This window comes from Mandrillus leucophaeus, unplaced genomic scaffold, assembly GCF_000951045.1.
Source record: "Mandrillus leucophaeus isolate KB7577 unplaced genomic scaffold, Mleu.le_1.0 Scaffold426, whole genome shotgun sequence".
Taxonomy (NCBI): Eukaryota; Metazoa; Chordata; class Mammalia; order Primates; family Cercopithecidae; genus Mandrillus; species Mandrillus leucophaeus.
In genome coordinates this window covers 696,539-718,035 of record NW_012104543.1, presented here as the reverse complement: position 1 = coordinate 718,035, position 21,497 = coordinate 696,539, and the positions used below count along the sequence as shown (strand labels likewise).

Below are 21,497 nucleotides of genomic sequence, written 5' to 3'. Positions count from 1 at the left end.
GGAGGTGAAACGGTGCATGGCCTTCATGGATCAGATCCCAGCACCTGTAGCCCTGACATCTCCCGCCACAGGAGGTGAAACGGTGCATGGCCTTCGCAGATCAGATCCCACTTGTAGAGGGTGAGGGGGACCAACTTGAGGTCTCAGGCCCAGGGCACGAGCAGAAAGGGCACTGCAGATTTTCAGGGAAACCTGAGTCAGATTCAGACTCTGTCTTGTGCCACTTTCCCTAAGTGGGAGGACTGAGGGCTGCTCTGAGAAAGGTTGGGTTGGATCCATATCCGCCCCCCAGAGCCAGGCACTTCCTGGGTGCTTGGGAAACGCATGCTGAATTATTGAGGGAGCTGTTATTGACCTGATCTGATTTGTCTCTGCATCCTTGCCATGTGGAATAAATGTGTACTGACTGCATAAATGCATGAATGGATGAGGAATGCCAAGAAGGTCCTCATGGATCCTCATCAAGGCCCCAAGTCCTGTGACTGATTCATCTCTGCCTTCACCCGAGCAGCCAGTGAATGGGTACTCCCATTAGTCCAAAATGGTTCATGAATGAAGACATAAAAATAAAAAAGAAAACATTGATGGGAGTCCCTAGGTTATTTTTAGCTGCAGTTGACTCAGGCTGAACTTTGAACTAGTGTCTGTTCTCCAGGCCACACTCAGACTGATGGATGGACAGCTGGGCCGGTGCTTGGAGACTTCCAGGCACAGAGAAAGCCATGGGGGCATGTGATCCTGAGGTCACAGTGGACATCTGGGCCTCTGCCCTGTGGAAGGGGGAGGAGGCCTGCAGGATCTCTATCTCTGACATTTCCTGAGAGGGAATGGAGAAAGGAGAACTGGCTGCTACTACATTCATTCATTCATTCATTCATTCATTCATTCGTTCATTCATTTATTTATTTTGAGATGGAGTCTTGCTCTGTTGCCCAGGCTGGAGTGCAGTGGCATGATCTGGGCTCACTGCTACCTCTACCTCCCAGATTCAAGTGATTCTCCTGCCTCAGCCTCCTGAGTAGCTGGGTGTATAGGTGTGCGCCACCAAGTCTGGCTAATTTTTTTGTGTGTGTGTATTTTTAGTAGAGATGGGGTTTCACCATGTTGGCTAGGCTGGTCTCGAGCTCCTGACCTCAAGCGATCTGCCTACCTCAGCCTCCCAAAGTGCTGGGATTACAGGCATGAACCACTGCAACCTGCCTACTACGTTTTAACCTGGGGATGGAATATGGTGCTGCGTATTCCTCCAGTAGTTGCTGAGTACCTGGGCCAGCCCCTGAGGCTGTGATTTTTGGGGGCATCTGGGAGCCCATGTGAAATAGCATTCTGAGACCTTTACAGTTTTCTTTGGAAAGCAAGAGCAGGAGGGGTGAGGAAAGGCCAACACTTTTAATCCTCCTGATGACCCTGCAAGGTGCATCGCGTCAACCTTAAATAGTGAGATTCAGAAAGTAGGATTAAGTAGAGTTTATTCAGGCTCTGAAGTTGAGGATGGCTACCGGGGAGCATAGATTCAAGTTACCCTGAATATACCCTCCGATTAACTGTAGTAACAAGTGGGCTTTTTAAGGTGCAGGGAAAAGAGGCAGTTTCTAAGTCATTTACCAAAAATTTATATTAAAATAATATAAGCTACTGGCCAAGTTCACGCCTGTAATCCCAGCACTTTGGAAGGCCAAAGTGGGTGGATCACTTGAGGTCAGGAGCTTGAGACCAGCCTGGCTAACCTGGTGAAACTCAATCTCTACTAAAAATACCAAAAATGAGCTGGGTGTGGTGGTGGGCACCTGTAATCCCAGCTACTCGGGAGGCTGGGGGAGGAGAATTGCTTGAACCCGGGAGGCGGAGGTTGCAGTGAGCTGAGATGGCACCATTGCACTCCATCCTGGGCTGCAGAATGAGACTCTGAATCAAAAACAAAAAGCTACTGATTGGCTGTGCGTTGTTCTTTGTATGATGCTTTCCAGGATCATAAAATTAATGGATGAGGCAGCTAGTCAGAAACAAAATGCCTTGAAATAATTGCCACCGGCCGTGGATGCAAAGGGCATGACTCAGGTCTGTGTTTGTGTCTCCCCAGGCCTCATACATTTTGCATACTTCATATAGCTCACACTGCTCTGAGCTATTTTTCTCTTTTCAGTAGTATTGTCCCCATTTTCCAGGTGAGGAAACTGAGGCTCACAGACTTTCTAAGAATGCACTGAGGTCATGGAGCAGGTGTGAGCTTTGCTTCCAGATTTGTCTGCTTCTTGGGCCTGCGCTTTTCCTGTCTACCAGGACCTGGGCTCCAAAGGCAGACTGGGACAGAGTTCCACTTCTCGGCTGAAAGAGTTGATGGTGATATCTGGCTCACCATCTTTGGTGGGTGTGGTGCTGTTGAGGCCTGGAGCGCTGCTGGAATGCATGGTCAGGAGCTTAGCTGAGGTCTCTGTCAGAAGCTTCCAGATGGTCCCAGGGGATTGACACTCCCTTGCCCCTTCCCAAGGGACTGTGGAGACTCGCGGCTGCCTCTCCATTCTTCCTATGACAGTAGGCGGGAGAGGGCAATGCAGATTTTAATGTATTTATCGTTATCAGATCTCCATTGTAACCCCATGAGGGGGTGTCAGTGTTTTACAGAGGGAAACTGGCTTCAAGACAAGTGACTTGTCCAAGGTCACACAGCTAGTGGGAGGCAGAGTGGGGGTGGGGGGGGGTGCAGAGCTACGGCTCAGGGTGGAGGTTGATGGGGAGGGGAGGGGAGTGGAGAGAAGGTCTTATGTGCTCACTTTGCTGGAGGCAAAGTGGGGGTGGGGCGTGCAGAGCTGCCGGCCCAGGGTGGATGTGGATGGGGAGGGAGAGAAGGTCCCATGTACTCACTTTACCTGCCAGGTTCTTGGGTGGACTGGCCCCTGCCCCTGCCTCTCCCTCTGCCTCAACCACGCAGGCCCCTCAGCCCCTCCCTCTGCCTCCTTCTACCTGGGATGCTCTTCCCAGCTCCTCTCAAGCCTCCTTTAAGTCTCGCTCAGGGTCACCTCCTCAGAGAGGCCTTCCCTGACCACCGTGACTGAAGCAGCCCTATTCTCCCCGTTGTTTACTCATTGCCATGCTCACCATCTGTGGTTACTGTCATGCGCGTCCGTGTGAAGAGACCACCAAACAGGCTTTGTGTGAGCAACAAGGCTGTTTATTTCACCTGGGTGCAGGTGGGCTGAGTCCGAAAAGAGAGTCAGTGAAGGGAGATAAGGGTGGGGCTGTTTTATAGGATTTGGGTAGGTAAAGGAAAATTACAGTCAAAGGGGGGTTGTTCTCTGGTGGGCAGGAGTGGGGGGTCACACGGTGCTCAGTGGCGGAGCTTTTGGAGTCAGGATGAGCCAGGAAAAGGACTTTCACAAGGTAATGTCATCACTTAAGACAAGGACCGGCCATTTTCACTTCTTTTGTGGTGGAATGTCATTGGTTAAGGTGGGGCAGGGCATTTTCACTTCTTCTGTGATTCTTCAGTTACTTCAGGCCATCTGGGTGTATACCTGCAAGTCACAGGGGATGCGATGGCTTGGCTTGGGCTCAGAGGCCTGACAGTTACCTTGCTTATTTCCTGACCAGGCCTCACACTGAAGGTCACCTGTGTGCAGCCAGAGGCCTTGCTGTCTCTGTCACTGCTTTACCTCCAGGGTCTGAGATGACACCAGAGACCTGGCAGGTCATCAGTCAACCTTGCGGAATGAACATAGGGTCTGGCCACACTCCCTTGGTTTTGTGTCCTTCCTTCAGACCTCCCCGGCTGGATCGTTGAGCCCCAGACTCCTGGCCCCTGACACTCATAGCCAGGACATTCTGTCTCCTATAGGGCATAAACAATCTCAGAACACTAGCCTCAGGCCATGTCCCTCTGAGACTATGATCAGATGAGACACAATAAGCCCTCTTCCTGATTTTTTTTTTTTTTTTCCTTGAGACGGAATCTCGCTCTGTCATCCAGGCTGGAGTGCAGTGGCATGATCTCAGCTCACTGCAACCTCTGCCTCCCAGGTTCAAGCGATTCTTCTGCCTCAGCCTCCCAAGTAGCTGGGAGTACAGGAACAGGCCACTATGCCCAGCTAATTTTTGTATTTTTAGTAGAGACGGAGTTTATTGGCCAGGTTGGTCTCAAACTCCTGACCTCAAGTGATCTGCTCACCTTGGCCTCCCAAACTGCTTTGATTACAGGTGTGAGCCACCGTGCCCGGCCTCCTCTTCATGATTTTTGTCTAAGCACAGACAAAACAAGATCTCTGTGCCACCCACAAAGCACCAAACATCTTGGTAAATGTTCCTTTTTTCCCAGCCTCACCCCCACTTTCTGACAGCAGCCAATCCAGAGCTCACCCTGGCTTCCTTAAACCCTCCTCAAGTCACCCTGCCAAACCCCATGGGTTTCCTAACAGCATCTTACTGAGATGCCCTGTGGTTCCCCATGCTGTGTGTTCTCCCTCATTGCGCCGACCAGTGAGCCCCACCTGTGACCTCCAGCTGTTCTGGGTTGTCTGGGGTCATTGACACCCGAGAGAGATGATATCTGGGCCTTCTGGACTCAAGTGCAGGTTTCTCCTACTCTTGATCTTGAACTAGTCATTTTCCTTTTAGGACCGAAATGACCTTATTTCTGTAGAGAGGTGGCTGGTGGGACCCATGCGATGCCACGGTAGATGGGAAGTTTGTGAATTTCAAGTGCCCTTTGGGCGTTAGCTGACTTTGTCATCATGATTCTTCTCATTTCCAGAGGGGGAAACAGGCCTGAAGGGGAAGTCCCACAGCTGGGAGGTGGCAGAGCTGAGACTCCAGCTCTGGAATGACTGACCCCAGCGTCCTAGCTTTGAGCCACCTGACCTCCCACCTTGTGACCCTCAGATGTGGTCGGGGGTGGTGGAAAGAGGTCAGAGGATTTGAGCAAGGAGTTCTTGAGACTCAGTGCCCTGGAATCAAGCACCTCACCCCCAGGGCCAGCCCTCCCGGGTCGTGAGCTGAGCTCAGGGCAGCCCTCCTGGGTCAGTGAGCTGAGCTCGGGGCAGCCCTCCAAGTTCATGGTCCACATCTTGGACATTCCTGCCCACCCGGAGCGCTCAGCCCTTTGTGCCAAGAGGATCTCAGCTGGTTCACATTCTGAGGAGACTGTGTTCTGGAATGTGCTGCCCTTTCAGCTTAGAAAGAGAAGGAATTTGGGTCTTTTCGGGATAAAGCCTGCCTTGTGGGAGAAGAAAGGGAGAGTAACGCTTTGCATGTGCAAAATACTTTAAACATGGTTTTGCATCTATGTGTTTAAACTTCAAACAACCACATGAGTTCAGTGTGATTATTTTTGCTTGATAGATGGAGAACCACACTCAGAGGAGGCAAGTCACAGGCTCAAGGACACACAACCGTGGGACTGGGACTTGAACCTTGGGTTGTGGACCCCCAAGGTGGGTTTTTGTTTTGAGACGGAGTTTTTCGCTCTCTCACCCAGGCTGGAGTGCAGTGGCATGATCTTGGCTCACTGCAACCTCTGCCTCCTGGGTTCAAGCGATTCTCCTGCCTCAGCCTCCCGAGTAGTTGGGACTACAGGCACACATGCCACCACACCTTGCTAATGTTTTAAGTATTTTTAGTAGAGACAGAATTTCACCATGTTGGCCAGGCTGGTCTTGAACTCCTGACATCAAGTGATTTGCCCACCTCAGTCTCCCAAAGTGTTGGGATTACAGGTGTGAGCCACCGTGCCCAGCCCAAGGTGGGTTTTTGACCCCCTACTTTCTAGTTGCATTGGATTTCAGGCCCTGGGTGCCCACCTAGGACCCCCTGTTAGAGGTAGAGGGGCTGGGGTCTGGTAATGGGGCCACTGCTGACCTCTCTGCCTCTGTCCCCTGCCCTTGTGTCCCAGGCTGCAGTGGAAGCACACCTCCTCCCTGAAGGTGGCCAACGAGCCCATCTTAGCCTTCACGCAGGGCAGCCCTGAGCGAGAGGCCCTGCAAAAGGTAACGGGAGGGTGGGGGGGCACCCGAGAGGTGCAGGGCACAGAGCAGAGGCCGCGCCCAGCAGCCCTGAGCTAGTGCTCCGTGCCTGCAGCCATCACCCACTTCTACCCTTGCTCCCCGCCTTGGGAGGAAGCCTGGGAGGGCTGTGGGTCTGGAGTGTGGGAACAGCTGTGAGGACCAGGGTGGCAGCCTAGAGCTACTTTGGGGCTTCTCAGGCCAGGTCAGATGTCATAAGCCCAGTTGTTTTATACTTAAACATGTTTTCCAGTTAATTGCCAGCATTTTAAAGATCATGAGATTTCACATAAGTTTCAGGTGCAGTTTTTTTATCTCTGTGTCATGGGTAGACCTCACCTTCCTACAGGGTGACAATGGCTGGAACAGAGTCTAGCTGCCCCCGAGAGGAGCACACATTCTCTAATGGCTGCCAACCTGGCCTGGCCCCCGTCTCATTTCTGTGTCAGCCTGGGCATCTCTGTCTGTGGACTCTGCGTTGGGGTTTTAGATGGGAGGAAGCGAGGAAGGCAGTGACCATACCCGCTCTCGTCCCTCTCCCCAGGCCTTGAAGGACCTGAAGGGCCAGACGGAAGCCATCCCATGCGTGGTGGGGGATGAGGAGGTGTGGACATTGGACGTGCAGTACCAGGTGTCGGTATGTCCAGCGGGTGGGCAGCGCTCAGCCCCTCCCCTGAATATGTGACCTCTTTCTCTGGCAGCTCGTAAGCTTATAATATGTGGGCTCTGACTTCAAGGCCTTTATAGTGCCCCTCCCCACCCCAGATTTTGAATTCTGTGGACCAGTAAAACTTCCCAAAGCAAAGGACGGCACCCACACTGCATCCAGCTGCTAGCAGCACCCTGTGTCTGGGCAAGAACGGCCATGAGGGGTCCACACAGCATCTTCTGTTATTCCTCATAGATTTCTTGCCAAAGGGATTTGGGAGCTAATGGCAAAAAGCTGGGCCCCAGGCCCCGAGCTCCTCAGATGGCATTGGCCTAAGAAGCCCCCATGCTTGGAGTTTATCCTTCCAGAAACTGGCAGGCACTTTACATGGGCCAGGAAACTCGTAGGTCTGTGATCTGGAGGAGAGTAAAAGGTCGGGCCTTTTGCAAACAGGGCAAGCACATTCTGGCTCTGTCCGGCTGAAACCCTGGGCAGATGTGTGCAAGGGGAGGGATGACCGAGCGGGAGGACCCAGGTCCCCCAGTCTGAAGGTTCCCAGGACAGCCTGGGGCAGGAGTTGACCAGAGAGGTGTCCTGGAGCTCTTGTCGCTGGGTCAGGACTACCTGGAGCTGTCTAAGCGTGGCCTGGGGTCTGCAGGCCTTGGCCAGGTCACTCTGTCTGCACTGGGTGTGTGTGCAGGTGCCAACTGACAGCAGCACCCACCGCCCAGCTCCCTGGTTGTCTCTGTAACTGCCTAGAGCCTGCCCTTACCTGCAGCTCCCCAGGCGTCCGAGGCCACATGGTGCTGGGATTTTTCCAGGCAGCGAGGCTCCGGCATTCTGATAAGGCCCTGGGTGGATACTGCTGGTTTTCATTTCCCACATTGCCTCGCCGACCTGGCTGGAGGTTCTGGCCACGTGCTGATCACTGTGACACCAGACATTTGGGGTACTGGGGCGTGTGAGGGCAGGATCTATGTTTGCTGGGACATAGCACTGACGGGGCTCTGCAGTCCACTGGGGCCCAGGTTGCAGCCACCTTCTCAGCCCCTAAGCATCACAGGCCAATCTCAGGTAGGGTCAGAATACACAGTGACTGTGCCAAGGTTTAACGTGAAGGAGAATGGTCACTTTCTACTCAAGCCTAGACCAGCGCTGGCCAATAGAACTTCCTGCAGTGACGGCAGAAATGTGCCAGATCTGCATTGTCCGTTCCAGTGGCCACGAGCCACGTGTAGTTGTCCAGCATGTGAAATGTGGCTGGTGGCTACTGTTTCAGACAGGAAAGCTCCAGTAACTCACCAGAAGACGGATAGGTAGCAAAAGTGTTAGCTGTTGTGATATAAACTCTCTTGCCAGCCCTGGGAAGGAAAGAAGCTTGGTCGTGCTGGCATTCACCACTGCCAGGCATTAGGTTTTGAAGGGAAGACGAGGGTTAAAGAAAGACACACACACAGAGAGAGGACGGCTGAGACAGCAACACCGTATATTGCAGAAACCTGAGGAAGTGGGGGACCAGCTTAATGCCAGGGCCCACCTCTGCTTCCAGGCTGGGGTACTCATCGGTATGCGTGGACGGGTCAGTATTGCTTGCTGCCTGGCAGGATATTGATCAGATGTTGTTATGATCAGGCAGTTTGGCCCCCTCCAGTGGGATGTCATCGTGGTGTTCCTTATACCTTTACCCAGCAAGATATGATAGGGATGTTTCTTTGTTCTTCCTTTTCTTTGAGACAGAGTCTTGCTCTGTCGCCCAGGCTGGAGTGCAGTGGCGAGATCTCGGCTCACTGTAAGCTCTGCCTCCCGGGTTCATGCCATTCTCCTGCCTCAGCCTCCCAAGTAGCTGGGACTACAGGCGCCCACCACCACGCCCGGCTAACTTTTTGTATTTTTAGTAGAGACGGGGTTTCACCGTGTTAGCCAGGATGGTCTCGATCTCCTGACCTTGTGATCCGCCTGCCTCGGCCTCCCAAAATGCTGGGATTACAGGCGTGAGCCACCGTGTCTGGCCGATAGGGAAGTTTCTTTAGGTGGGCCTTTGTCCGCCTTGCGGTCACAGGTGGCTGAGCTGGATGTTTCTCATGACCTGAGCTCCCGTGAAATGTTTTACTTGGACCAAGATCTGCAAAATAGCGGGGAGCTTACAAAATGGTGCGGTTTGGACCAACACCAGGTTCTGTTTATAAATGTTTGTTGAGGATCTTCCTATTTAGATTAGTAAATCTGGGGCTTAGGAAGCAATTGCTCTGTCCATAATGGCTTCGGGGCAGGGCGGAAGTCCCAAGCATTTCACAACACCGGTGCGTTCTTTTTGACCTCACCTGGTCATGTTGCCCATGGTCGCAGCCTCATGCTGGACCAAAGAATTTTCGTCCATGATCCCCTTTGGTTCTCCTGTCCATGCTAAGAGACAGGGAAGGCAGTCCGCATTTCCTAGATGAGGAGACTTAGGGGAGGAAGCGAGCTTACCTGGGGCCTCACAGCTAGTAGGTGGCAGAGCCAGGATTCGAACCCATGTCTCCCTGACCACAAAGGTCCATGCTTTCCTGGAAAGACCCTGTGGTATGTGCCTTTCTCCTGGACGGTGAGCCTTCCGGAGAAGGAGCCACTCTTACTCATCGTATAGTGGGTACACCAGCACTCTTAACAGGGAGCAACCTGTGAGCTGGGCACTGGGGAGGGCTTCATGGGAGCAGGCCGGGGACAGCAGGCGTGTCCAGGACTTTCCTGGAAAACCAGCTTTGAGCCCGGCCCTCTCCATCCTTACCTGGCACCTCCCTCCTGGACAGGGACCTCACTTCTCTCTCCTTTCAGCCTTTTAACCATGGACACAAGGTGGCCAAGTTCTGTTACGCAGACAAGGTGAGTGAGCCCCTGCTGCTGGTGACCGGGGGGTTAGGGTTGCTGCCCCTGCCCTGCCCTGCCAGCTGTTGATATGGGGGTGGGCATCAGTTGCTGTGTCCTTCTTTGGCCATGGTGGGTAGGTGGCCAGGGGGCGGCTGGCACTGAGGGAATCCCTGGGTGATGTCTTTGACTGGGCCAGGCATGCAAAGGTTAACTTGAGCCAAATGCAAGCTGCCTCAGCCAGGGCCAAGACATTCCCTGACATGCCCGTGGTGGGGCAGATCTTGGACTAGGGAGGAGGTGGATTCTGGAAGGCTGAGTCAGGGCAATTGGAGACACCATCGATGGAAAGCCAGGCCGAGAATTGGCACTGGAAAGGGCCAGCAGGAGGGGCTGGGGTGACTGGGGCTCCAGGAGCTGGCATTGTGTGGCGATGAGGGCAGTTGGGGTCTGGAGGCCAGCAGCAGAGCCATGTCTCAGGCTCCAGTTGACCTCAAGTTTCTGAATGGTGGGTTCAGGGGCACCAGGTCCCAAGAATAAGGTGAGGTTTTGATTAGACCAGAGAGAAAGTGGAGCCAGTTTAACAGCTGTGGGACTCAGCGCCAAGGCCTTAGAGAGCTGACCAACCTGGCTGGGCCCTTCAGGCTTCAGACTGCCAACCGCTACAGGCTCTGACGGGACGCTGTTGGCAGTTGTGATGGCAGGGGGCTGAGGGACCAGGCAGACAGGCATTGTCCCTGGATGGAAGAGAGTGGCCTTCCAGCTCTCTCCTCCCTCGCTCACTCCCCAGGGCCCTTCCCGCTGCAGGCGGCAGTTCCCAACCTCTCCCTCTCCCTTTAGAGCCTGCTCAACAAAGCCATCGAGGCTGCCCTGGCTGCCCGGAAGGAGTGGGACCTGAAGCCTATTGCAGACCGGGCCCAGATCTTCCTGAAGGCGGCAGACATGCTGAGTGGGCCGCACAGGGCTGAGATCCTCGCCAAGACCATGGTGGGACAGGTGAGGTGCTGGTGGGTCCGGGTGGGTGGAACGGGGTGGGCTGGGAGTCAGCTGTGCCCCACCCATGGCAGCAGACATCAGCTGAAGCGCTTCTGGGTCCCAAGCCCTTTTGGGGACCCAGAGATGTCCTCAAGGGACAAGGCCTAGGAGCTGGGATGGATGATCACAAGTTGTTATGCAGAGCCCGTGTGTCCTGCCTCGGAAATGTCCCCTGTCCTCCATCCCTCTGCCCTCGCTCCTAGGCTTCGTCATGCTTTGTCTGGACTGGTGGTGGCCTGCACTGTCTCCCTGCCTCCCAGCTTGGCAGCCCCTCGCCGCCCTCAGAGTGGTCTTTCCAACACCTCCAGGATGTCACTCCTGGCTTACGACCCACCCAGACCTCTCCACCGCTGAGAGGCAAGTCCCAAGACCTGAGCCCCATATCCAGGGCCCTTCTGCCCACCTCTGTCCAGCTCGCCCGCTATCCTGCCCTTCCCTGCCAAGCTGTCCCACCCATGGTGTAGCCATCTGGGACTTAGCAGGACTCCCTGGTCACGGCAGACATCCTCTCTGCCTCTGCCCACTGTGTCCTCCTGCCTGGAATGCTTGCTGTCTGTTCCGTGCTCAGTGAACTCTTACCTCCTGGTCCAGCCCTGATGTCACCCCCTCCATGAAGCTTCCTGAGTCTTCTCCAGCCGAAAGGACTATTCCTGCCTCTGTTTCCCCAGAGCATGTTGTTCCTGCATCAGTTACAGCTCAGATTGTACTGGAGTAGATTGAGTTCCTAGGTACTGCCTCTTTACAAGCTTTTTGGACATAGTAAACATGTCTTGACATTCTCAGTCTTTTTCTGGGCTTTGTACGATACCTTTCAGGAGGCATAGCAAGCCCCTGATCATTGGTTTTCTCTGCACAGAGCTGGCACGACAGCTTCTCGCCCTGCTAAATGCAAGTTGAGGGAGGAGTGTCTCTAGCAGGCAGAGTGTGCGGGGGACAGGAGCCGAGGGAGAAAGGGTTATTTCACCACCTCCAGGACCTGAGCCCTATGCTGCCAACTAACCTGGTTTCCTGAAGGGTAAATTGCAGGAGCCAGAACCCAGGCTGCTCTCTGGATCAGGCATTTGCCACCGTCTGCTCCCCGGGCCTCATGGTGAGCACCCCCTCTGCTGCACAGAGCTGGTATGGCAGCCCCTCATCCTGCTGAATGCCTCCTTAGATTGGCTCAGCAGCCCTCTGGGGTGGGTGTCCAGCTCTGCGTGTTCCCGGTGAGCCGCACATTGCTGGGAAGACAGTCTAGGATCAGTTTAGGCTCTCTCTGTATTTGGCCTAAGACTCAGGAACTTCTAGGAAGCCAGGTACACATCTTAGCTCAGCTTCCTGGGCTGTGTGTCTCTAATAGGTCATGCACCTGCCAGTGACCTTGGGTGCCAAGAGGGGGCCACGTCAATCTGGAAAAGCCCTGTTCTTGGCTGTACACAATTTTTTTCCCTGCAGCTCACATTCACTGTTAGTAACAATGGACGGTTTAAGGGACTCACAGTCACTCTCCTCTTGGTTTTTGGCCCAAACTAACCAGCAAGGCCGAGCATCATTCCTGGAGAAGGAACCATCCGCCTCCCACACACCGAGTCTCTGTCCTGGTTTTCCAGTGGCCAGTCTCCGGCTCATGCTAGTCTGCCCTTCTGTCTGGAAGGCTCTGATCCTGAATTTGGTCTGAGGCTTGACCATAGATCCTTTGCCATCCTCCACCATTCAGAGTTGCTATGAAACGAAGACAGTGCATGGGAAGTACCTGGCCTGCTGCAGAGGATCAGTCAATTCTGCTGATCCCCGTCCAGCCCAGAGGGCCGGCTGCAGGAGGTGCTGGCTCAAGGGCTTGAGAATCCCTTCCCCATCAGCCCCCGGGACGGGACCTGGTCAGCCCTCCAAATGTTTCCTGGTGCCTGCTGGGGCCTGGCTCAGTGCTCGCGTTGGGCACAGGGTCAGATGTGAGAAGAGGATGGACAGGAGGCTGTTAGCTGTTCCTGACCCCTGGCCCTCTGCCTTGCAGGGTAAGACTGTGATCCAAGCGGAGATTGACGCTGCAGCGGAACTCATCGACTTCTTCCGGTTCAACGCCAAGTATGCGGTGGAGCTGGAGGGGCAGCAGCCCATCAGCGTGCCCCCAAGCACCAACAGCACGGTGTACCGGGGTCTGGAGGTACCTGCAGGAGGCAGTGGGCGGACACACGGGGCAGCCCAATGCCGTGGGCTTGGCCTCACTGCTGCCTCCTTCCCCAGGGCTTCGTGGCGGCCATCTCGCCCTTTAACTTCACTGCAATAGGCGGCAACCTGGCAGGGGCACCGGCTCTGATGGTGAGATGTGGGCACAGGTGGGACAGCGGCAGCTGGTTGTCCTCCTGGTCCCAACAGACAGACAGAGGCCACCCTGAGCCCCTTGGGTCTCAGCCTAGTCATGGGGAGAGGCACAGAAGGTGGAGGCCGCTTGGGGCTGTGGGTAGCCTTTGGGACCAGAGACCCAGTTTGAATCCCAGCATCGTCCCTCTCTACCTGGGAGACCCTGGCAGTCCCCACATTTCTCTGAGGCACAATTTCCTCATCTGCAAAGTGGAAATAATAGGAAAGCCTCCATGACTGGGTTGTAAGACTCAAATGAGACACATCCAGCAGCAGGCAGGGCTGGCCCAGAGCTGGCTGAGTGTTGGCGGCTCTGTTGATGACAATTACCGCTGACCTTCGGTGCTCACCACGTGCCTGCTGCTGTCAAGCACGGCATGGAGATGATCTCATTTCATCCTCTCAGCAGCTCCGAGAGGGAGTTGTGACTCTGCCTCTTTGCCAGATGACAAAACTGAGACATGCAGCCGTGACTTACTTGGCAAGACTGAGTGACTAGTAAATAAATGATGGAGCAGAGAAGGATTTGGATGTAGTGTCTCTCTCGGGGTTGATGGTATTCAAGTCACTCCTCTGCCATTATCGGAGTGAGGGTGGCTGTTACTGGATGAAGTCCCTGGCCTATGGGGGAGACTCAGCTCAGCTCCCAGACAGCCTGGGCGGGAGAGGTCCACATAGTTATCGGGAACCCCGAGCCCCAGACAGGGGCGCTGGATGCTGATGCCAGGGTGTGTACTAGGGACATGCGTGGGGACATCCTCATGCATCTGTGCACAGACAAACACGGTGCATGGCCAGGCATCCACGTGCCTGGCTGCTGCACATGCCTGGCCCAGGATGTGTGCTGAGAGAGCCTGTGTACACTTGCCCCACCACGCCCAGTGAGCACTCAGTGACTAGCACAAAGAACAGACCTGCCCAGGTGATGGCAGGACTGGTTGGTGCAGGCTGCTGGGGAAAGGGAGCCTTGGCCAGAGCATGGGGTAGATCAGGCTGTGCCGTGGCCTCCTTGGCAGGGACTTTTGGAGACGGGGCCAGACGCCTTGGAGGAGTGGGGTCCGGTAGGGGATGTCCTGGTTGGCACAGGGTCTGGTGGTTCCAGGTGAGGGACGACCATGCTGTAGGGTGGGGGTGGGGGTTGAGGGCTGGTGGCGCCATCCTCATGCATCACCAGAACACCTCCCGTGCAGGGCAACGTGGTCCTGTGGAAGCCCAGTGACACCGCCATGCTGGCCAGCTATGCCATCTACCGCGTCCTCCGGGAGGCCGGCCTGCCCCCCAACATCATCCAGTTTGTGCCAGCGGATGGGCCTCTATTTGGGGACACTGTCACCAGCTCAGAGCACCTCTGTGGCATCAACTTCACAGGCAGTGTGCCGTAAGTCCCTGGGGATGGTGTAGGCTGGGGTGGCTAGGGGACGTTCACAGGCAACCCCGGTCACCTGCTGTCTGTGAACCCAGGGTCATACACTGACCCTACTCCTTTACTTGCTGTGTGGCTGTGAGTGAGCCACTTCACCTCTGTGCGCTTCCATTTCTTCATCTGTACACGGAGTGATTTTCCTTAATTTGCAGAGTCATTGCAAGGATTAAACGTGTTGATGAACAGGAAAGAGCTTCGCAGGCTGGAAGTGCACCCTACGGCTGTGGGTGATATTGCTTTCAGTGCTACCTCTGCTACTGGGGAGGACACAGGGGAGCATAGAATGAATTGGAGGAGTCAGGAAGGCTTCTTGAGGAGGTGGCATCTAAGCAGAGGAGTTGGCCAGGCAGAGGGGAAGAGGCAGGAGAAGAATATATATGCTGGGAGAGGGAACAGCACATACGATGTCGTCAAGGCAAAAACACGTGTTCTGGGGCATGGCCGGATCCTGTGTGGCTGGAGTGTGGAGTTTGGGGGCGACAGGGCAAGAGAGTGAGGGCGGGGCATGGTTCGAGTTGAGGTAGGGGAGGCAGGCCACTACCTGATCTCGACCGTGCATGCACTCACTGGCTGAGCAGGTAATTTGGAGCTCACACTAAGGCCCAGTGGTGAGCACACACCAGGGACAAGGTCCCAGCTCTCAGGCTGGAGGTGGCAGTTGGGGGTGGTTAGTCTGGTGACCGTAAGATACTTAGGAGTCTGCAAAGGTGTCTGGCCTTTATCCTGAAGGTGATGGGAGCCATGGAAGGTATCAAGCAGAGAGAGTGGCTGAGTCAGAGTTCTGTGTCAGCAGAGATTGCAAATCATGGCCCCCAAATTGTTTCTGGCAAGAGGCTCTACTTTTTTTGACTCCTAACAGTGATGGCCCGAGTTTGTATAATTGGAACAATTTCACAGATAAATCCAAATCTTGGCCTGTCTTGGTCCCCTGGATCTGGATGCTCTGATCTTGCATTTCCTGGTGGTACCACTGGCTAGAGTGGGTGCGCTGTGGCTCTCTGCATACCTGATCCACCCTGTTTCCTTTCCCTGCTGACTGCTCTGGGTCCCTGCGTTTGCACCCTCATCCTCAATGATCTCTCTGTGGCCTGACGCAGGAGACTAGCCAGGAGCTGTCGACCTCCAGGGAGGGGTGGGGGGGGGGCTTGAACCAGGGGAGAGACAGGGGATGTGGAGAAGGGGGCAGGTTCAGGTGAGTAGGATGCAGGGAAGCACAGGGGCCATCGCCTGTCCTGGAGTTGGGGTTGGGGTGGGTGTGGGTGTGGGGATGAGGGGGGTAATCAGCGAGAATGTTCAAGATGGGCACCTGGGAGGGCGAGCGGGCTCGGGGGGGAAGATGAATCTCGTGTTGGTCACTTCAGGTGTTATCTGAGTGGACATGCCTGGAGGCAGCCAGAGACCTGGGTCTGCAGCTTGAGGTCCTTCTTACCTCCTCTTCCAGGCCCCAAGCTCTGCCACCCGCTTCCCTGCAGCTTTGCCGGGGGTGGGGGTGGGGATGGGTGGTGGCAGCGTTAGAACTGCTGAGAAGGGCCGTTTTCCAAAAGGCCTGCTCCGCCAGCCGCGGGCCCCTGGGCTCCCCGCCTATCAGCGGGTGGAGCGGGCCTGGCCCCCATTCTCCACGCTCTGATGAGCAGCGGGCTTAAAGGTGGGAAGGCCATAAATTAGTATTAGCTACTGTGTCGCTGGCTCCTGGGTGATTAGCATTTTTATTGTTTTGTGGTGCTGAGGTTGGTCACACTTGGAGCCTGGGGAGGAGGCAAGGCCCTCCAGGGTGGCGGCTTCGGGTGGGGCCTGAGCTCCCTCTCCCAGGACTCTGCTTGGTTTGGCCTTTCAGGCCTGGGCTCTGGGCTTGGCGGGGATCCTTCGCAGACCACAGCGGGATCTGTCCCCTTCGAGGTACCTGCAGTGTGCCCAGCATGTCTTAAGCACTTGCACTTGCCTCACACTTGAACTCATCACGAAACAGCCCTGCCAGGTCAGGATTGTTCTCCCTGCTTCCCAGATGAGGTGCAGAATTTGAGGCTCAGAGAGGTTAAGTAATGAACCCAGGATCACACAGCGCTGAGTGTCCTCCTGGCTGCAGAGCGTGGACCTCCTCTGCACCATCTTGCTGCCTAGCCCCCTGTTGCCCCCTCCCTGTAGTCTTGGAATGCAGCCTGTTCCCAGCTGCCATCCCCGACTTGGCTCCCACCTCCTGCTGGGCTGCTCCCCACAGTGTTCCTCCCTGGGCTTTTCTGCCCCCTTCCTCTGGCCTGGCTCCCTGATCCCCACCCTTTCTCCTGTGGTTCCAGCACCTTCAAACACCTGTGGAAGCAGGTAGCCCAGAACCTGGACCGGTTCCGCACCTTCCCACGCCTGGCTGGAGGTAAGGCCTGCCTCACCTCCTCCTCCCCTGTGGCCCCAAGGACCCCTCCCCTGGCCATTATGAAAGAGGAGGGAGGTAGAGGGGATCCAGCCACGAGTCAGGTGGATGAACCATTTCAGGCACCAGCACTGCCCAGTGGAACTTTTTGTGATGAGGGATGCGTCCAGGACCTTCACTCTCCAATATGCAGCCACCAGCCACACGAGGCCATGGAGCCCTTGAAGGGTGGCCTGTGTGACTGAGGAACTGCATATCTAGTTTTCTTTCATTTTAATTAAGTTAAATCTTAGTAGCCACTCGTGGCTGGTGGCTGCTGTGTCGGGCAGTGCAGCTCTAAGCTGAGGCAAGTGCAAATGCAGATACCAGAAGTGGGAATGAACTTGTATTTGAAGAAACAAAGCAAGGCCCGTGAGTAGGGAGGTAGGAAGGCTGGTAGGAGAATACGGGATGAGAGGCAGTCATGGCTGGACCTTGTTGGCATATTAAAATTTTCCCACAAAGAAACCGTTTCATGGTCAAGGAAATTTGGCATGTGTGGTATTAAAGCAAAATGGACTCCTCCCGTGCAGAACTTCTCAGAGCCTTGATTGCTCTAATATGCGTGGCACATCTTCAAGGGCAAGGTCTGCCATGCAGTGTTTCCCACACTCACTGGGCCATGGAACCCCGTTTCTGCAAAGACCCCATGGACCAAGTGTTTTGTGGAGCACATTTTGGGAATGTGCTGAGACATAGAGGGGGGAAGAGCTGCAGCTAGCACGTGACCAGCAGAGCTGGGACTGGTGGTTCAGCATGTTTCTCTGTGGGGTGAAGTAGGGCCCACCGGGCAGTCTGGACCCTGTTCCTGGACTGGTGGGAGCTCAGATGGGGATGTCAGGGACGGTGAACGCTCCTCAGGGTCAGCTGTGTGGCTTTCTGCTCTCAGAGCCTCCTTCCCTGCCTCCCTGAGGGAGAGAGGCGGCTGGCTACCACTTTCCAACTTGGAGCAGGTGACGTCGTCTCTCTGTGCCTCAGTTTTCTTGGCTTGAAATTGGGGATAGTGATGGGAGGTCGTTGTGAGGCTTCAGTCGGATAAAGCGTAGAGTACTTCGTCCAGAGTTGGGCAGCTGTTAAGTGCTTCCAGCTGCTATTAGCTGCTGCTTCCCACGTGGGGAGGAAACTGAGGCCAGGAGGGTGAAGTGACCTGCCTGAAGCTCCCTCCCACTGGGGAAACGGGGGAGTGGTTTCCAGCATGGGTGAGGAGGAGGGGCCCAGCCCTGGCAGCCGACATGGGGTGGGCTCCCCTGTCCCTCGTGGACAAGGGCTCAGGAGAACCTCACAAAAAGCTGTGCCCACTTCTGGGAATGGACTGGCTTTCGGGGGCCTTGGGTTCTCATCTGTCGTCTGCCGTTGTGTTGGGTAGTTTCAGTCTTCCCATTGGTATAATGGGGCTGTTGGACCTGATCACCTCTGATGCCCTTCACCCCTCCCTGGGCCTCAGTCTCCTCGTCTGTGGAGTGGGAGAATAGGCCTGGCCCGTGGGTCTCTGGGATGTTGGCCAGCGCTTGCTCTGAGCCTGCTCCTGCTCTGGTCTGCTCTGTGCTCGTGTTGGTCCCGGGCCATGGATGGCATAGGTGGTGCTTTGGGTCCCTAGGCAGCTGGGGGAGCCGGCTCCCCTGGTCATTTCCCCATCTCCGGCCCCTGTAGAGTGCGGCGGAAAGAACTTCCACTTTGTGCACTGCTCGGCGGATGTGGACAGTGTGGTGAGCGGGACCCTGCGCTCAGCCTTCGAGTACGGCGGCCAGAAGTGTTCCGCCTGCTCGCGTCTCTACGTGCCGCACTCGCTGTGGCCGCAGATCAAAGGGCGGCTGCTGGAGGAGCACGGTCGGATCAAAGTGGGCGACGTGAGTGGCACCGTCACCCCCGCCGCGGCCCAGCGGGGGGCTGATGGGATTGGGTCCCCGGGAGGCTCCTCTGCAGCCAGGGCTGGGGTGTGTGGGGAGGGGGCTCCCTTTGTCTCGGCCTGCAGCGGCTCATCTCTTCTGGCGTCTCCCATGCCTCCAGCCCGCAGAGGATTTTGGGACCTTCTTCTCTGCAGTGATTGATGCCAAGGTACGGGGTGGGAAGTGGGCATTCCTGGGGCGGGGGGCAAGCCCTGGAGTGGGTGGGAGAGGGAGGAAGAGATATGGGGAACCCCGACCCGGGGCATGACCCAGCCCCACTGCTTTGATCAAGGCAGCTCAGCAGCCGCACATACACCTCCCGTTTCAGAAAGGGTAGAATCAGCCGTAGCCAAGAAGAGCTCATCTCGTGGCCACCCTGGAAGCAGGCTCAGCGAGCTCCTAATAGCATTTGCATGTGTGCCTGTACACATGTGCTCATGAATGTGTTCATATAGGGCTCTGTGTGGCTACACATGTAGGTCTTTCCATATAAACACATATCCATTTGCACATAAGCACACATGTGGATATGTAAGTCCAGCCACACGCATGTACATGTAGAAGGCATACAGGTCCCTATATGCTTCAAGAGACATGTGACCATGCATATGCCTATATATGCATTGATTGATGTGTGTCTGTTTATACGGGAGTGCCTCTGTAGTACTAACACACGTACACATGCATGTGTACACACACACAGTGTGCGTGTCCGTCCTTGTCTCTGCTGTGGCTCAGCCAGACCCTGGCTTTTGCCCTTGGTGTCTCCCGCCCCTGCCCCTATTTCAGGAGTTGGGCCCTTCAGGTGCAGGTTTTTCGGGGTGAGTGTGTTGTGGGGGCTGCCGCAGGGATGCCTTCCCAGCCTCTTTGACCTCCCTCCCTGCCCACCCCAGTCCTTTGCCCGTATCAAGAAGTGGCTGGAGCATGCGCGCTCCTCGCCCAGCCTCACCATCCTGGCCGGGGGCAAGTGTGATGACTCCGTGGGCTATTTTGTGGAACCCTGCATCGTGGAAAGCAAGGACCCTCAGGAGCCCATCATGAAGGAGGTGACTGGGGCGGGCAGCCTGTGGTCCAGAGGAGGACAGTCCCACCGGAGCACAGCACACACACAGTTCTCCTGGAGACATTCTCCTGTTTCACAGATGAGACCCTAAAGGGAGACCCTAAAAGGGAATGCCTCCTACCAGGAGAGGGTGGAACCAGGTTTTGAGCTCAGGCTGCCTGACTCCAAATCCAGGGCTGTGTCCTTGGCTCTGGCTGGGTCTGAGCACTGCCACGGCCCACAGCAGCCACGGCCACCGCAGTCATAATGGCTGACATTGATAGACTTACTGTGGGGCCAGCCGTGGCTGAGCACTTGGCTGAGATGAGGTGGTTGTTACTGTTCCCATTTTACAGACGAGAAACTGAGGTCAAGGCACTTGCCCAAGTTGGCAGTGCAGGGCTGGAGTCTGCCTGTGAAGATCTTCCCCCAGCCCCTTGGTAGCAGAGGGAACCATGAACCCTTCTGGAGGGAATGGTATCTCTGGGCAACTCTCATGCCAGTTGCTGCTGGAAGCCTCTGGAACCTGGACCCTTTGTTCTCTGGGTGTGGGTTTGGCAGGGAGAGCCAGGAAATGTTTGCATCTTTTGCCGGCTTGCAGTGGGATGGACAGGGCAGGGAGCTGGGCACGTTGCTGTCCTGGAGGGCCCCCAGGAGGAGGCGGCACCCGACCCTTCTTGCAGACACTGAAGTGTAGACTGAGGCCCAGAGACTGGGGAGAGGGGATTCAGAGCAGGGGCACTGGGAGGGCTCAGGGCCCTGGCCCCGTGGAGGGCCTGACGCTGGGGCATCTCTCCTAGGAGATCTTCGGGCCTGTACTGACTGTGTACGTCTACCCGGATGACAAGTACAAGGAGACACTGCAGCTGGTTGACAGCACCACCAGTTATGGCCTCACGGGGGCAGTGTTCTCCCAGGATAAGTGAGTGGCCAGGCCGCAGCCCTGGTGCTGTGCTCTGGGTGTCCTGTCCCTGTCGGCCCTCGCCCCATCCCCACCTCCTGGACGTGGCTCCCAGTAATAATGCCGCCACTACCTTCTCTCTGTCCCCTCCCCTCAGCCCAGGCAGGCAGCCAGGGCTCCCCACATGGGCCCACAGCAGCAGGCTCTTTGTTGCCAGTGCTGGTGGTGCCAGTGCCAGGGTGCCACTGGGGACCAGTGAATCTGAACCTCTAGGGGCAGGGCCAGGAATTGGTGCCTTTGACCGGCTCTGCAGGATCTGGTGGGGCCACACTGAGCGAGGCGATTGTCCCATGCTGCAGAGCAGGGCAGGCCAGGGGCTGCAGAGGCAGGATTCGAACCTGGGTCCCATAAGGCTAAACTTGAGGCTTCCCCTCTTCTTTCCTCCACGTCACTGGTTGCCCCCGTGTCTGCCTCTGTGAGCGAGTGGAGGTGAACTTGGAGAGGGAGGAAGGGTGGGGGCCTGGGAGCTAGAGGGCCCCCTGCTCCTGAGGGACAGGAACATTGGACCAGGACAGGCCACTCCCTTGAACTTCGCAGTAGCCCTGCGATGAGGCGTGCCAAGCCCCTCCCCAGAGGAGGAAGCTGGGCTCAGAGACTGGGTAACCTGACTGAAGGCCCACAGCCAACAGCTGGCCAGCATCCCTCATCCCCGACTCGGCCTCGTGCTGAACCTGGAAAGCCAGTGTGGGCTGGAACAGGGGTGTTGAGGCTGGAGCTGGGGCTGGAGGGCAGATGAGCTGGTTGCTCTGTCACCACTGCCCTGCTTTGTAGGGACGTCGTGCAGGAGGCCACAAAGGTGCTAAGGAATGCTGCCGGCAACTTCTACATCAACGACAAGTCCACCGGCTCGGTGGTGGGCCAGCAGCCCTTTGGGGGGGCCCGAGCCTCTGGTGAGTGGGTCCCCCTTCCCACAGAGGAGCTGAGTTCCT

General features: G+C 56.0%; 1 protein-coding gene across 3 annotated transcripts in view; it reads left to right on the top strand.

The window, feature by feature from the left end:
• ALDH4A1 (aldehyde dehydrogenase 4 family, member A1) overlaps window positions 1-21,497 on the top strand; it is a 38,546-nt gene that overhangs the window by 14,099 nt on the left and 2,950 nt on the right. For 2 of the 3 annotated variants that reach the window (XM_011993116.1, XM_011993115.1), the window contains exons 2-14: window positions 5,882-5,975; window positions 6,535-6,627; window positions 9,454-9,501; window positions 10,324-10,479; window positions 12,509-12,658; window positions 12,739-12,813; window positions 14,046-14,233; window positions 16,570-16,643; window positions 18,330-18,526; window positions 18,687-18,734; window positions 19,459-19,611; window positions 20,408-20,529; window positions 21,340-21,458. In XM_011993116.1, coding sequence (XP_011848506.1) covers window positions 5,882-5,975; window positions 6,535-6,627; window positions 9,454-9,501; window positions 10,324-10,479; window positions 12,509-12,658; window positions 12,739-12,813; window positions 14,046-14,233; window positions 16,570-16,643; window positions 18,330-18,526; window positions 18,687-18,734; window positions 19,459-19,611; window positions 20,408-20,529; window positions 21,340-21,458 — 1,517 coding nt within the window. The remainder of the gene's footprint in view (window positions 1-5,881; window positions 5,976-6,534; window positions 6,628-9,453; window positions 9,502-10,323; window positions 10,480-12,508; window positions 12,659-12,738; window positions 12,814-14,045; window positions 14,234-16,569; window positions 16,644-18,329; window positions 18,527-18,686; window positions 18,735-19,458; window positions 19,612-20,407; window positions 20,530-21,339; window positions 21,459-21,497) is intronic. The other variant, XM_011993117.1, reaches the window with a different exon arrangement.